General features: G+C 42.3%; 1 protein-coding gene and 1 pseudogene across 5 annotated transcripts in view; one reads left to right on the plus strand and one right to left on the minus strand.

Moving 5' to 3' along the window:
• CCDC170 (coiled-coil domain containing 170) overlaps positions 1-15485 on the minus strand; it is a 161864-nt gene that overhangs the window by 71523 nt on the left and 74856 nt on the right. For all 5 annotated transcript variants that reach the window (XM_070073404.1, XM_070073407.1, XM_070073406.1 and 2 more), the window contains one exon: positions 2353-2649. In XM_070073404.1, the coding sequence (XP_069929505.1) occupies positions 2353-2649 (297 nt within the window). The remainder of the gene's footprint in view (positions 1-2352; positions 2650-15485) is intronic.
• Positions 11055-13274, plus strand: LOC100350502 (centrosomal protein of 70 kDa pseudogene; annotated as a pseudogene).

A 15485-nucleotide genomic window follows, 5' to 3' on the forward strand; every position in this document is an offset into this window, starting at 1 on the left:
TCAGAACTGCTCCCAGGTTTTGCTGCAGAACCAGGAAAGCCCTCATGATGGGGTCAGTCCCCAGATGACTGTGGAGACTCTGTAAGGCTGCTTTCTGTACTCTCTGGATACTGTCTTGCCTCCTCAAACCCTGAAAGGCACAACAAATACTTGGGATGATCCATCCCATATCTTAGTGCCTGGATTAAAGTCCTGTCTATGCTCCTGATCCCAGCTTCCTGCTAATGCACATCCTGATGGACAGCAGGTGATGGCCCAAGTATTCACATCCCTGCCACTCATGTGGGAGACCTAGATTGAGAGTTCTTGGCTCCTGGCTTCAGCCTGGCCCAGTCCTGGCTGTTGTGCACATGTGGAGAGTGATCAGCAGATGGGAGATGCCTCCCTCCCTCCCTCCCTCTTTCTCTCTCTCTTTTTTCTCTCTCTCTCTCTCTCTCCCCCTTTCAGATAAAAAAAATGATAAATAAAAATTGTCAAAAAAAATACATTGAGGGTCCAGCACTGTGGCATAGTGGGTAAAGCCACTGCCTGCAGTGCTGGCATCCCATATGGGCACTGGTTCGAGTCCCAGAATTAAACAAGCTTTTAAATTAAATTGAAGCTGCTCCACTTCTGATCCAGCTCTCTGCTATGGCCTGGGAAAGCAGTTGAAGATGGCCCAGGTGTTTGGGCCCCTGCACCCACATGGAAGACTTGGCGTAAGTTCCTGGCTTCAGATCGGTCAGTTTCAGCCATTGCAGCCATCTGAGGAGTGAACCAGCAGATGGAAGACCTCTCTCTCTCTCTCTCTCTCTCTGCTCTTTGTAACTCTGCCTTTCAAATAAAATAGAATAAATCTTTTTTAAAAACATACATTGGGAAAAGCCGCTAAAATCCATAAGTTTGGAAATTTATATTTATTAAATAAAAGTAGGAAAAAAATACATTGAGCTCCATGGGTATCAGGAAAAGGGTTGAAAACCTTATTCTAGATGCTTCAGAGCTGAGGAAACAGCTCAGGCTGTGATCTCTGGAAGCTGCCCAGGTCACACAGCCAGCAAGCGGGTATCAGTGGAGACAAGATGCTGCGCTGAGTACCTCAGACCCTGGAACCCACATCAAAGTCAACTGCTGCTGGGTGACTCTAGGCCCTTCCTGAGTTCTGGGAGCTATGGATTGGATGTGGCTGGAGTGGGTGCTCCCACAGTGCAGGTGTTGGAGACTTGGTCCCCAGTAGGGCAACATGAACAGGTGGTGAAATCTTTAAGAGGCAGGGTCTAGCAGGAAATAATTAGGCCAATGGGGGCCTGGTCCTCCAAAGGGATTTATACTGAACCACGGTGTGAGTTAGTTTCCACAAGAGTGGGCTATTAAGGCTCTGAACTCAGAATCAGCCCTTAAGGCATTCGGATCTGGCTGAAAAGCCCATGAGAGCATTTCAGGCATGGAAAGCCAAGACACTGTGGCAAAAAACGACCTACACGAAGGATCTCTGTGAGTGAGATCCCAGTGGAAAGAACGGACCATCAAAGACGGAGGTACTTTTCTCTGAAGGGAGGAGAGAACTTCCATTTTGATTATGACCCTTTCTAAATACTGATGGAGTTTGTGTACTTAAAATTCTTGAGCCTTGGCAGCTCATGGCAAGAGCCTCGGGTGATCACTGACGTCATAAATAAGAGTGTTAATTGTTAAATCAACAGGAGTCACTGTGTACTTGCTCCCCACATAGGACTTATGTCCTTAATGAGTTGTACTATGAGAATTAACAGTAAAACTAGTCTTCAAACAGTACTTTATACTTCGTGTGTCTGTGTGGGTGCAAACTGTTGAAATCTTTAGTGAGTATAGAGTTGGTCTTCTGGATATAAATTAAAAATGAAACTTAATGAAGAATGGGATGGGAGAGGGAGTAGGAGGTGGCACAGTTTGGGGATGGGCGGGTGGCGATGGGGGGAAGAACCGCTTATTCCAAAAACTGTACCTATGAAACTTATATTCATTAAATAAAAGCTTTCTTAAAAAAAGGAGTGGGCTACAATGAAAGAGAAAGTCAGCCCTCTCCAGTCTCTGATTCCCACGTGATCACTCTCACACGTGCTCCCATCACTAAGGGACCACTTGCCAGGAGGTCATTGCCAGGACACAGCAGAAGCTCCTGGACCTCCAACACTGTGAGCTCAATCAACCTCGTTTCTTCACAAGTACACAGGCCCAGGTATTCTGTCACAGCAACAGCAAACAGACTGTGATCGAAAGGATTACAACCGGATTTGAACTACACTTTCCAGTGACGCAGATGCACATTTGCTAAGACACGACAGGGACTGTGTTTGCTGTTCTTACGCAGCCTGGGAGCTGCGTCCTTCTCACCCTTTTCCTGCTGTCCTCCTGGCTGCCCATCTCTCGAATCCTCTCCAAAAGGGCATCCTCTGCGGTTCCAGTTACACCCATGCTGCCTCTCAGGAGGGCTGCGATGTTCTCCCTAAATGAAGAGTGCTGGCTTCGTGAGGCCTCCAAACTCTCCTCCAACTCATGGGCGCTTTTCTGCAGGATGCTCAGCTCCTGCTTCGAGGCCTCCCAGGCCCGCTGGCCAGCACGCAGCCTTTCTTGCAGGATCGTAACTTCCTTTTCAAGAGCTGCTTTTGCTTCCACAGCACTGAATAAGTCCTAAAATAATTATAGGAAGTGAAGATAATAACATTAGCAACCAGCAGAGTATACCTGCATTTACTACAGCAGTTACTTCCTTTACCAAGCACTCCAAGGAGCTGGGGTGAAACCCTCGTTCCATCCTGAACCCTGAAAGTTCCCTAATCCCAATACCAGTTTACTGCTAATGAGCACCCTGGGAGGCAGCAGGTGATGGCTCAAGTACTTGGGTCCCTGACATCCCTGTGGGAGACCTGGATTGAGTTGCTGGCTCCCATCTATGACCTGGCCTAGTTCCAGCTGTTTTTTGCAGGCATTTGGGGAGTGAACCAGCTCTCTATCTCTCTCTTCCTCTCTCCCTCCCTTCCTCTCAAATAAATTATTTTAAGGCCTCTTTCATCTTATTTTTAAAAACACAAGAGTAATTCAAACAGTTCATGGGGAAAACAGAATTAAAAGATGATTTTATTTTATTACAAATTTAAAATTCATGCATAGCCTCCTTATAATACATATTTTCCGTAACTTTTTGAAGACTTCCTTATAGATTAGAATTCTCATAAATGCATCATTACACAAAGGACAACTCAATCTTTCTCCCAATGTTCATAGACTCTGCACACCCTTGTCTCATAGAGACAAAACTAATACTGGAGGGGGCAGCACTGTGGTGTTGCAGATAAAGCCGCTGACTGAACCATTAGCATCCCATATGGGTGCCTGCATGTCCTGGCTGCTCCACTTCTGATCCTGCTTCCAGCTCTCTGCTGTGGCCTGGGAAGGCAGTGGAGGATGGCCCAAGTACTTGGGCCCTGCACCTGTATGAGAGACCAGGAAGAATCACCTGGCTCCTGGCTTTGGATTGGTGCAGCACGCCGGCCACAATGTGCTGGCTGTAGCAGCCACTTGGGGGGTGAACCAACGGAAAAAAGGAAGACCTTTCTCTCTCTCTCTCTCTCTCTCTCTCTCTCTCTCTCTCTCTCTGTCTAACTCTGCCTGTCAAAAAAAATTGTTTAAATTACTTGTTGACATCGCATTTCAAATACATGAATTCACCTCAAATAAGATCAGAAAGTTGGTTAGCCAGCATTGCTACAGTATTACTATATAGTTAACTGGAAATCCTCTGAAAGTAACCTGGAATTTCTCTCGTGCACATTTTAGAATCTTTTCTTTGTGTTATACTGTTGAAAGTTTGACTACAATGCATCATGGTGAAGATTTTTCTAGTCATGTCTATTAGTTTCATCTGCCTCATGTTCTTGGATGTCCCTTTCTCCAAATTGGGGAAGTTTTCTGTGTTTTCAGCTAGGATATTCTTTCTTCTGCCTCTCTAATTCTGTTGTTAAGGATTTCCACTGTATTTTTTATTTTACATATTGAATTCTTCATTTTTAATATTTCAGTTTGATTTCTCTTCAAAATCTCAATCTCATGGGAGAATTTTTCTTCCATGTCATGTATGGATTTCCCTAACTTGTGAATTTGCCTCTCATTGTTTCTGAGTAATCTTATGATCAATCTTTTGAAATCCTTTACAGGTATTTCATCAATCTCTTCACCTTCACATTCTAATACTGAAGTGTTGTGTTTTTTGGTGAAGTCATGTTGTCCTCCTTATTCTTGTTTCTTGAATTTCTGTGTTTATTCTTAGGCATTTGTGGAAATACTTGTTGGTTTTCTCCTCTGATGGAATTTATCTTTGAACTATGTCTCTGCGGCTTGGTAGAGTGTCTGCGCTTTCCCTGAATACCCAGAGGTATGTGCTGGGTGTGGCCAGGGAGCTCTGGTCAGTGCTCCAGGGTGGGGCCAGTATCCAGGGTGACACACAAGTTGGGCATGGTAGATCTCTACTGTTGGCAGAGGGGAGAGTATAATCACCTCTGTTGGCCTAATCACACCCTCACCTCCTCCCTTCCAAGGAGATCAATGCCCTGTGTTAGCCCACAGTGGGTGCAACATTCACCCACACTGTCACATGAACCAGAAAAGGATTTGTAGGGCCGGCGCCACGGCTCACTAGGCTAATCCTCCACCTTGTGGCACCAGCACACCGGGTTCTAGTCCCGGTCGGGGCACCGGATTCTGTCCCAGTTGCCCCTCTTCCAGGCCAGCTCTCTGCTGTGGCCAAGGAGTGCTGTGGAGGATGGCCCAAGTGCTTGGGCCCTGCACCCCATGGGAGACCAGGAGAAGTACCTGGCTCCTGCCATCGGATCAGCACGGTGCGCCGGCCACAGCACGCCAGCCGTGGCGGCCATTGGAGGGTGAACCAACGGCGAAGGAAGACCTTTCTCTCTGTCTCTCTCTCTCACTGTCCACTCTGCCTGTCAAAAAATTAAAAAAAAAAAAAAGAAAGAAAGAAAGAAAGAAAGAAAAGGATCTGTGTAGGCCTCGTGTGAACATGGATCCCACTGCAACGGCCCCGCTCAGGCAATCGGAGCTCTGAGCCCTTGGCACTGTTCACAGTGATTCCCAGAGACCCAACCACGCCTGGGCCCCTCGTGCAGAGTTCCCATAGTCTCAGCACACAAGGCTCCACACTTTGTTTTTTATTAAAAACAGTATGTTGGGGGCAAAAAGCACTAAAAAAAAAAAAAAAAAAAAAAAAAAACCACAGTATCTTTGAATAGCGCCCTTTGCATCTAACTGGGCTGGTAATATTGCTGGCTGCTGGTTAAAACACAGGCATTGCTTGGGCATTAGAACTAGACTTTGAGGGGCTGGCGCTGTGGTGCAGTGGGTTAAAGCCCTGGCCTGAAGCACCAGCATCCCATATGAGTGCCGGTTCTAGTCCCGGCTGCTCCTCTTCTGATCCGGCTCTCTGCTGTGGCCTGGGAAAGCAGTAAAAGATGGCCCAAGTCCCTGGGCCCCTGCACCTGCACGGGAGACCCAGAATAAGCTCCTGGCTCCTGACTTCAGATCGGCTCAGCTCTGGCTGTTGCAGCCATTTGGGGAGTGAGCCAACAGATGGAAGACCTCTCTCTCTCTCTCTCTGTCTCTACCTCTCTCTGTAACTCTTTCAAATAAATAAAATAATTTTTTTAAAAAAGAACTAGACTTTGAAAGGAATTTATGTCCACCCACAGTCAGGAAACAGGACAAAGATTAGCTGAAACACTAGTTTCAAAGGTAATTGAAAATGAATCTTGAAGAAGAATGGGCTTGAAGAAGAATGGGATGGGAGAGGGAGTGGGAGATGGGATGATTACAGGTAGGAGGGACGTTATGGGGAGAAAAGCCACTATAATCCAAAAGTTGTACTTTGGAAATTTATATTTATTAAATAAAACTTAAAAAAAGAAAACATAGAATGTTGCTTTTTTTCTTCTGGTGATATTTTTTTAAATCAAGGGAAATTCAGGCAACAATTTGGAAGAAAAAAAATCACAGAGTGGCTGGGCAGATACAGAAGCCTGCCCTTTGCAGAGATGTAATAACCAAATTCATTATGCAGTCTATTTAGAAAAATGTTTTGCTTTTCAAGATCTTGGTTGCCTCTGTCTAAGCCAGTTATCCCTGTGTCGAAGGCCACCAGTGCTAGTAATTACAACACGGACCTCAAAGTAGAAGCAAGGACACTTGACCACACATACAGTGTTTTATCGGCTTATCAATTTCTCCTCAAACAGTTCCACAAAAGCTGCTCATTTTCTCACTCAGAGTAACCAGTATCTGCACTGGTGAACATTTTTTGTAGAAAGTACCAGCTTATATAGGTTAGAAACCTGAGGCCCTACATTCAATGATGCAGGATGAAAATTAATCCTAATCACTTTGAATTCTAAAACCAGAAAGAATAGCATATGGTTGAATACTGCTTATCTGAAATGCTTGGAACTAAAATGTTTCAGATTTTTTTTTTCAGATTTCAGAATACCTGTATATCCATAATGAGATATTGTAGGGTTAAGGCCTCAGTCTAAATACACAAAAGACATATTAGATGCGTGAGTACTATTGGTCTACTGCAAATCCAGAGTGAACTAATCATGTACAGCTGCCACCAGAAGACCAAGCACCAGTGAAAAATCTCAGCCAAGAGGACTTCGCTCCTAGTAGAAGACTTAGCCACGGGAGCCACAACACTGGCAACTCAAAGCACTTTTCCCTTTTACACCTAAGCACCAACACCTGTGTCTAGTAAAAACTACACAAGTAGTTTGCAATCACACAACATGGTGGTGCCTGTTAGCAGGTTATATTTCTTTTCTCTGGATGCATTCAGCCCAGTAAGTTATATGCTGTTCCCTGTACAAAGGCCTGGGGGATAGCCACTGCCCCCCAGAACTCTGACTCAGTGCTGTGGGATTTAGGGGCCCTGAGCTGAACTGCTGGAAACAGGATGTTCTCAGTGTGAAAATTCAGTTACCTGTATAGCTCTTGGGGAAGAGCCGCCAGGAAAGGTTGCTTGCATGGCTACCTCAAGTGATGTGACTTTGGTAGCACCGGCTGCTGTCAGACCACACCGACACAGAACGACAAACGAGAAGCTCCCTCCAAGCAAACTCAAGGCTGACCTCCGTGGGAGAAAGCACATTTTCAAATGAGGGCAAGCCCCACAGAGACAGTGATAGGGATCACTTAAAACATTTTTATAATTAATAAATCTTTAGTTTTAGTCTGACTAACATGGGAAATGAATACAACTCCACACTTTTTACAAAAACAGTTATAAACCATACAATTTATGCTTTCAATTTCACTTCCCAATTAAAAACAAGTAAGGGCTGGTGCTGTGGTATACTAGGCTAAGCTTCTGCCTGCAGCACCAGCATCCCATATGGGCACTGGTTCAACTCCCAGCTGCTCCTTTTCCAATCCAGCTCTCTGCCATGGCCTGGGAAAGCAGTAGAAGATATCCCAAGTGTTTGGGCCCCTGCACCCATGTAGGAGAGCCTAAAGAAGCTCCTGGCTTCTGGCTTGGGATTGGTGTAGCTCTGGCTGTTGCAGCCATTTTGAAAGTGAACCAGCAGAAGGAAGACCTTTCTCTCTGTCTCTCCCTCTCTCTGTAATCATAATTCAAAAAAATTAATAAAATCTTTTAAAAATAAAACAAAATAGAAGCATGAGTATTCACTAATAAAACCCTTCAAAAGTTTGTATTTTTAAAGCAGTTGAGTGATTATATTAGACTAAAATTATGTCTGCAAAAATTCAAGAAAAAAGGGGAAGGAAGGAGGGGGATGAGGGAGGGAGAAAGGGAGGAAGGGAAGTATGATTATCTTCTTATAACTGTACCTATGAAACACATGAAATCTGCTCTCTTTACAGTAATAAAAATTAAAAAAGAAAAAAACACAGTTGATTCCATATGTTATGTTAACTTATTCATATGTTAACTATTACATGGATGTTGATACCCTGAGATCAAACTGCCCCTCAGAAATATGACTAATTATCAGCCGGGTGAAGAACCTCTGAATGTGGCTTAATTCCTCCAACACTAGATGAATTTTGCAAATTTACAAAGTTGCTTGCGAGGCTGGCATTGTGGCACAGCTGGTTAAGCTGCCACTTGTAAAGCCAACATCCCTCATGGATGCCAGTTCGAGTCCTACCTGCTCCACTTCCCATCCAGCTCCCTGCTAATGGCCTGGGAAAGCAGCAGAAGATGGTCCAAGTATTTGGGTCCCTGTACCCATGTGGGAGACCATGATGAAGCTCCAGGCTTGGGCCTGGCCCTAGCCCTGTCTGTTGTGGCTATTTGAGGAGTGAACCAGTGGATAGAAGATGATTTCTCTGTCTCTCACTCTCTTTCTGTAACTCTGCCATTCAAAGAAAGGAATAATCTTTTTTAAAAAATCACTTGGATAGTTTTACCTACTACAGTTAAGAAATTCCCCCAACAGGCACTCTCGTACATTGCCAAGGTAAGTGTGACTAAGTATAATTTTAGTATAAAACAAAAGGTAATATGCACATAACTTTTAGCCCTGCAATTCTAGCCCTAAGAATATTTCTACAGTATATACTACTAAATTTGGAAAATGAGGTCCATGCAAAGTTATTCAATTATAGCAAAAAATCAAGTTCTACATTAATAATTGTTGAAATGTGACTTGTTAAACAAATATGAGACATTCATACCACTGAATGCTGTGGAGTCTTTTTAAAATGAGGAAATTTTCTTTTTTTTTTTTCTTTTATTTTTTTTTATTTATTTTTTTTTATTTTTTTTTTTTTAACAGGCAGAGTGGACAGTGAGAGAGAGAGACAGAGAGAAAGGTCTTCCTTTGCCGTTGGTTCACCCTCCAATGGCCACCGCGGCCAGTGCGCTGCGGCCGGCGCACCACGCTGATCCAATGGCAGGAGCCAGGAGCCAGGTGCTTTTCCTGGTCTCCCATGGGGTGCAGGGCCCAAGCACCTGGGCCATCCTCCACTGCACTCCCTGGCCACAGCAGAGAGCTGGCCTGGAAGAGGGGCAACCGGGACAGAATCCGGCGCCCCGACCGGGACTAGAACCCGGTGTGCCGGCGCCGCAAGGCGGAGGATTAGCCTAGTGAGCTGCGGCGCCGGCCCTTGAGGAAATTTTCTATAGACTGATATGAAAGACTCTCCAATACATACTTAGTAGGGAAAGTAAGATTCTGAACAGTGTGTCTAGGAGAGTACCATTTACATCTATACACAAAGAGTATCTCTAGAAACAGGTAGAAGCAACTGCCAATTCTGGAAAAGAGGATTATAGCTGGGGAGTAGAGGTAGCAACGGAAAGGAGACGTGACACAACTGTGGTAACTACGAAAATAGCCTAGGAATTTGGTTCTATTTATGATGTCAATAACGACACAAACACCTGCATGTGCATGTATGCACACACACGTGCACACACAACTTAGGCTGCAGCAGATGTAAAATATCCAGAACACAGGAGGTGATGTCTGCTCTGTTTCTCTTGACCTAGACCATGGCTGGAGTTCTGGGGATCCAATTTTAATATAGATAAACACCTCCCACAACAGTGTTATTCAAAATGTGTGTTACAGTCTAGTGCCATTCCTGCACCTGTTTGTTCCCACCATCAATAATTCAGAAATTGAGGTGAGAGGTTTAGTGATTTCCATGGAAATTTTACACTGAAGCAAGATCCAAGCACAATCAGGGGACTCAGTTTGGGTGTGCTGTGGACCCATTTCAGCTTTACTGAACATGTGTGGTCAGTAGCAAAGGGTGTGCACTGCATATCTGTTGGTTCTTTTAGGAATACATTAAAGCATTAACATTTTAAGGTTTGTTTTCCATTTACAATATAAAAGAAGTATGTAAAATCTAGAATTAATTTCTTTCATCAAAATGTAATTTAATATACCTTTATGGAATAAATTAATTAAACTGTCCACAGATAGAGTATCGAAAATAAATTTTGAAAACATGTTTGTTCCTTTTTGGATACAAAGGAACAAATATCATATGTTCTCCCTGATCGGTGACAACTGACTGAACACCAAAAAGGAAACCTGTTGAAGTGAAATGGACACTATGAGAAACGGTGACTTGATCAGCATAGCCCTGACTGTTAATGAACAACTTAATACATTATCCCTCTTAGTAGTTTTTTTGTCCGTTCTACTTAATATGACTGGTTTAATTCTGTAATTAATACACAGCTATTCTTAAGTGTTGAAATTTAACTGAAATGAGATCCCTGGTAAACATAAGAGTGGGAATATGAGAGGGAAGAGATGTACAATTTGGGACATGCTCAAGCTGACTTGCCCCAAATGGTAGAGTTAGAAACATACCAGGGGACTCCAATTCAATCCCATCAAGGTGGCATGTACCAATGCCATCTCACTATTCCAAGTGATCAATTTCAGTTCACAATTGATTATAATGAAAGGACTAAGAGTCAAAGGAAGCACATAAACAAGTCTAGTACCTGCTAATACTAACCGATAGAATAAATAAAGGGAAGAGTGATCCAACATGGGAAGCGAGATACACAGCAGACTCATAGAATGGCAGATGTCCTAAACAGCACTCTGGCCTCAGAATCAGCCCTAAAGGCATTCGGATCTGGCTGAAAAGCACATGAGAGTATTTCAGGCATGGAAAGCCAAGACACTCTGGCAAAAAAAAAAAAAAAAAAAAAAAAAAAAAGAAAGAAAGAAAGAAATTATCAATTCCAAAAAAAAAAAAAGAAAGAAAGAAAGAAAACATGTTTGTTCCTTTTTGGATACAAATTGCAAAAAAAAAAAAAAAAAAAAAAAAAAAAAGTGAGCTTGCTGAAATGGTTTTGAAATCTCTTCTATTTTCAACAAATGTCCATACTAGTTTTCTAGTATAAGAGATTTACGGAGGCCTGACCTCGACCCGCTCGGGCTCGATTGGCCAACCTCCATTGGCTTCCAGAATGGTCGCGGGGGTGGGGCCAGAGGCGGTGGAGCGGAGCCAGGCGGGGCCGGGCCCAGCCAAGCGGCTGAGGAAGATGAAGATCTAGTTTCGCACAGGAGACTCACTGGCCGATCATTTCATTAAGATCATCTTGGATGAGCAGGTGTGACGTGCAGGAGGAAAGAGCTATGGCTGAGGCAACTCAGATTTTTTTATTGCCAATCTCCACTTCTGATTCCACTGTGTCTCCAGCATCCCCTAAGCCCAGCAGTCCAGTCAGTTATCAGACAAACTCATGGCTGAAAAGCAGCAGGAAGAAGCAGAATGGGAGAACATAAATATGCTGTTGATGAAGCATGGCTTAAAACCATTGTGCCTGGCCAAGAGAAAAGATCTTAAAGAGTTCATCATTTTTGACAAGCAGTCATCACAAAGGATGAGACAGAATTTGAAAACATTGGTAGAAGAAACAGCACGTCAACAGAGCCTGATACAGGAGCTTATAGAAACTAATCAGCAGCTTAAAAAATGAACTTCAGCTAGAACAGAGCCACACAGCACATCAGGAACAACGTGCCAATGACTTGGAACAAATTATGGAGAGTGTGAAATCCAAAGTTGGTGAATTGGAGGATGAATCCCTAAATAGAGTTTGCCAGCAGCAGAATAAAATAAAGGATCTTGAAAAGGAGCAGAAAACTTTACAGGCAAAATGCCAGCATTATAAGAAAAAACGAATGGAACAACAAGAGACAATTGCTTCTTTGCAAAAGGATATCTATAGATTAACAAAGGAGGAAGAAGAGCGCATTTTTACTCAAAATAGAGTGTTTGCCTATCTCTGCAAAAGAGTTCCTCGTACCATCTTGGACAGACAGTTGCTTTGCCTAATTGATTATTTTGAATCTAAAATTAGAAAAATCCATACACAAAGGCAATATAAAGACGATGAAAGTCGGTCAGAAGAAGAGAAAGAATACAGAAGCCTGAACGCCTCACCAACTTATAAAGGCCTTCCAATGTCATTACAGAATCAACTCAAGGAATCAAAATCAAAGATTGATGCCCTTTTAAGTAAAAAGCTGAACCTCCAGAAAGATTTGGAATCCAGGCCCACACAGCATGAATTACAAATATATAAACAACAAGTGAAGAAACTGGAAAAAGCCCTTAAGAAAAACATCAAGTTACAGGAGCTTATCCATCCTAAAAAGACTGAAGATACAGAGAAGAAGGATGATCCCAGCAAAGATAACTGGCAAAAGGCCCTGATTGACCAAAGATACTGTCAGGTATTGACAGAGAATGAGCCCTGGCTTCGTTGCAATATAGTACTGTGTAGCATCAATTCAATTATTCACAACCCAAGAGCTCCAGTAATAATTTATAAGCAGAGCAAAGGAGGAGTCCAGCATTTTAAAGATCTTGTTCAAGATTGTGGATTTGAGCATCTTGTGCCAATAATAGAAATGTGGGCAGATGAACTGACATCCCTAAAGGAATTGTATAAGTCCTTGAAAATACTATCTGCAGAGCTGGTACCTTGGCATAATTTAAGGAAGCAGGATGAAAATGAAGGAATCAGAGTTGGTGATCTGTTATTTATGGTAGATACCATGTTGGAAGAAGTTGAAAATAAGGAAAAGGACAGCAAAGTACCAAACTTTCAAACTTTGCAAGCTATTGTCTCTCACTTCCAAAAATTATTTGATGTACCTTCTTTAAATGGAGTCTATCCCCAAATGAATGAAGTTGACACTAGGCTTGGAGAAATGAGCCATGCTGTGAGAAACCTCCAAGAACTCCTAGAATTAGATAGTTCATCATCATTGTGTGTGTTGGTAAGCTGTGTAGGCTGATTAATGAGGATGTGAACGAGCAGGTTAAGCAAGTATTAGGACCTGAAGGTCTCCAGAGCATTATCAAGAAGTTAGAAGAACATGAGGAATTTTTCCCAGCATTTCAGGCATTTACCAATGATCTTCTTGAAATCTTAGAAATTGACGACGTGGATGCCATTGTACCTGCAGTAAGGAAATTAAAAGTACTTTCATACTGAAAACAAATCAAATCATTTTTACTGTGTAAATTGCATTCTTCACATTCTAAGAATTGTGTAGGATCTTATTTAGAGGCAAGGGTTATATAATGTATTTGTTCTCAGAATTGATCACCTCCTGATTGGGTCACTCTCCATCCATGCAGTTTTTAGTAACTTACATTCTTATACAACAAATAGTTCTTAAGTTATCGAAAGTAGTAAATTCACTTTAGATCCCTCAGTAATTTTTTAAGTTATTCTTGAGTGCTTAAAAGTTGTTTTAAAGTAGAGTTTGTAAGTAAAATGAGAGAACAGTAATAGAAAGGTTGGATTTAAGTTCAGGGCTTTAGTGACTTTTGGGGTCAGGGCAGATGTTCAGCCAGTGAAAGCTACTGCCTCCTGATAAGGATTAATTGACACATTAAGATATCCCTCATGGCCATTGTCATTTCAGTGCAGGAAGGGCAAAAGGAAAAAAAGAAAAAAATATGTTACTGTGTTAGGCTAGAAAATGAATTATGGGGTAAAAATTTATAAGTAGATATCCCTCATCTTTAAAAGTGTCTTTTTTTTTGCAATCTTGATGTAATGTATTTTTTATAAGGACCTAAGATTTCAAATAAAGTTTTTGTAAATAAAGAAAAGAGATTTACAAGCAAAACATAATCCTACAAAGCATTGTCTTCAATCCAACCTTGCTAAGATAACAAGCAAGAAACCAGCTGTCACAAGGAAACTTTACTGACATGTACCATATTAATTCAGAGCATGCAAGCTAAAAGTTAGTGCAAGAAATTTTAGCCATAACTTTTTGTTCAGATATTCTTGCAAAATAACAAAGGCTATGATCATCAGATGATTCTCTATATTACTGACCCACACACATACTTTCAAGGAAGAATATGTACAGTTTATGTAATTCAATTATTTTCCCCATTTATTCTGATTATATTTATTGAAATTCACATTATATCTGTTGCTTTTTTTATTTTTATTTATTTTATTTATTTATTTATTTTTTTGACAGGCAGAGTGGACAGTGAGAGAGAGAGACAGAGAGAAAGGTCTTCCTTTGCCGTTGGTTCACCCTCCAATGGCCGCCACAGCCAGTGCACTGCGGCTGATCCGATGGCAGGAGCCAGGTACTTATCCTGGTCTCCCATGGGGTGCAGAGCCCAAGCACTTGGGCCATCCTCCACTGCATTCCCGGGCCACAGCAGAGAGCTGGCCTGGAAGAGGGGCACCGGGACAGAATCTGGCGCCCCGACCAGGACTAGAACCCAGTGTGCCAGCGCCGCAAGGCGGAGGATTAGCCTAGTGAGCCACGGCGCCGGCCATATCTGTTGCTTTTAAAACTAAAAATGTGGCCTTATGCTTTACATATCTTGTAAGTAAATTTTTCTATTAATTCGTTTTTGCTGTATTTTATAGAAGTATTGGTCAGCAATGGGTTAACAATAAAGAAAATTAACCTTTTTCATAGACAGTCTGAAACAAATTGTCCATGGCACAATCAGAGCTCAGGAAAGAGAATGGTGAAAGGTAAAAAACATGTTCCAAGAGGAAATGTGGAAAAACTTCCCTAATTTGAAGAAAGTGATGTACAAGTACAAGAAGCACACAGAACTCCTACAGACATGACCAGAAAAGATCTTCACCAAGACACATTGTAGTCAAACTCTCCACAGTAAAACATAAAGAATACATTCTAAAATCTGTATGGTTACTTTCAGAGGGTCTCCAATTAGACTCACAGCAGACTTCTCATCAGAAACATTACAGGTTAGAAGAAAATGGCAAGATATATTCTAAGTCTTAAGAGAAAAAAACAGGGGCTGGCGCTGTGGTGCAGCGGGCTAATGCCCTGGCCTGAAGTGCCAGCATCCCATATGATTGCCAGTTCAAGATCCAGCTGCTCCACTTCTGATCCAGCTCTCTGCTATAGCCTGGGAAAGCAGTAGAAGATAGCACAAATCCTTAGGCCCCTTCACCCACGTGGGAGACCTGGAAGACGCTCCTGGCTCCTGGATTAGGAATGGCGCAGCTCCAGCCATTGCAGCCAATTGGGGAGTGAACCAGCAGATGGAAGACCTCTCTCTTTGTCTCTACCTCTCTCTGTAACTCTGTCTTTCAAATAAATAAATCCTTAAGAGAGAGAGAGAGAGAACTGGTCAACCCAGAATACTGTACACTGCAAATTTACCTTCTGAATGAAGGTGAAACAAAGACCTTCCATAAAAAAAAAAAAAAAAAAAAAAAAAAAAAAAAAACAGAACTGAAACAATTTGTCACCACAAGTCAAGCCTTTAAAAAAATGCTTAAGGATGTGCTACACACAGAAACACAGAAACATGGTCATCACTGCAAAAGAAGGCAAATGCAGAAAATCTCCCAGTAAAAGTACAAGGGAAATCCAAAGTAAAAAATAGGAAAATCCATTGGAAAATGGCAGAGCAAAGTTGTTACTTATGAATAGTCA

The sequence above is a fragment of the Oryctolagus cuniculus genome, chromosome 5, assembly GCF_964237555.1.
Source record: "Oryctolagus cuniculus chromosome 5, mOryCun1.1, whole genome shotgun sequence".
NCBI classification, from domain to species: Eukaryota; Metazoa; Chordata; class Mammalia; order Lagomorpha; family Leporidae; genus Oryctolagus; species Oryctolagus cuniculus.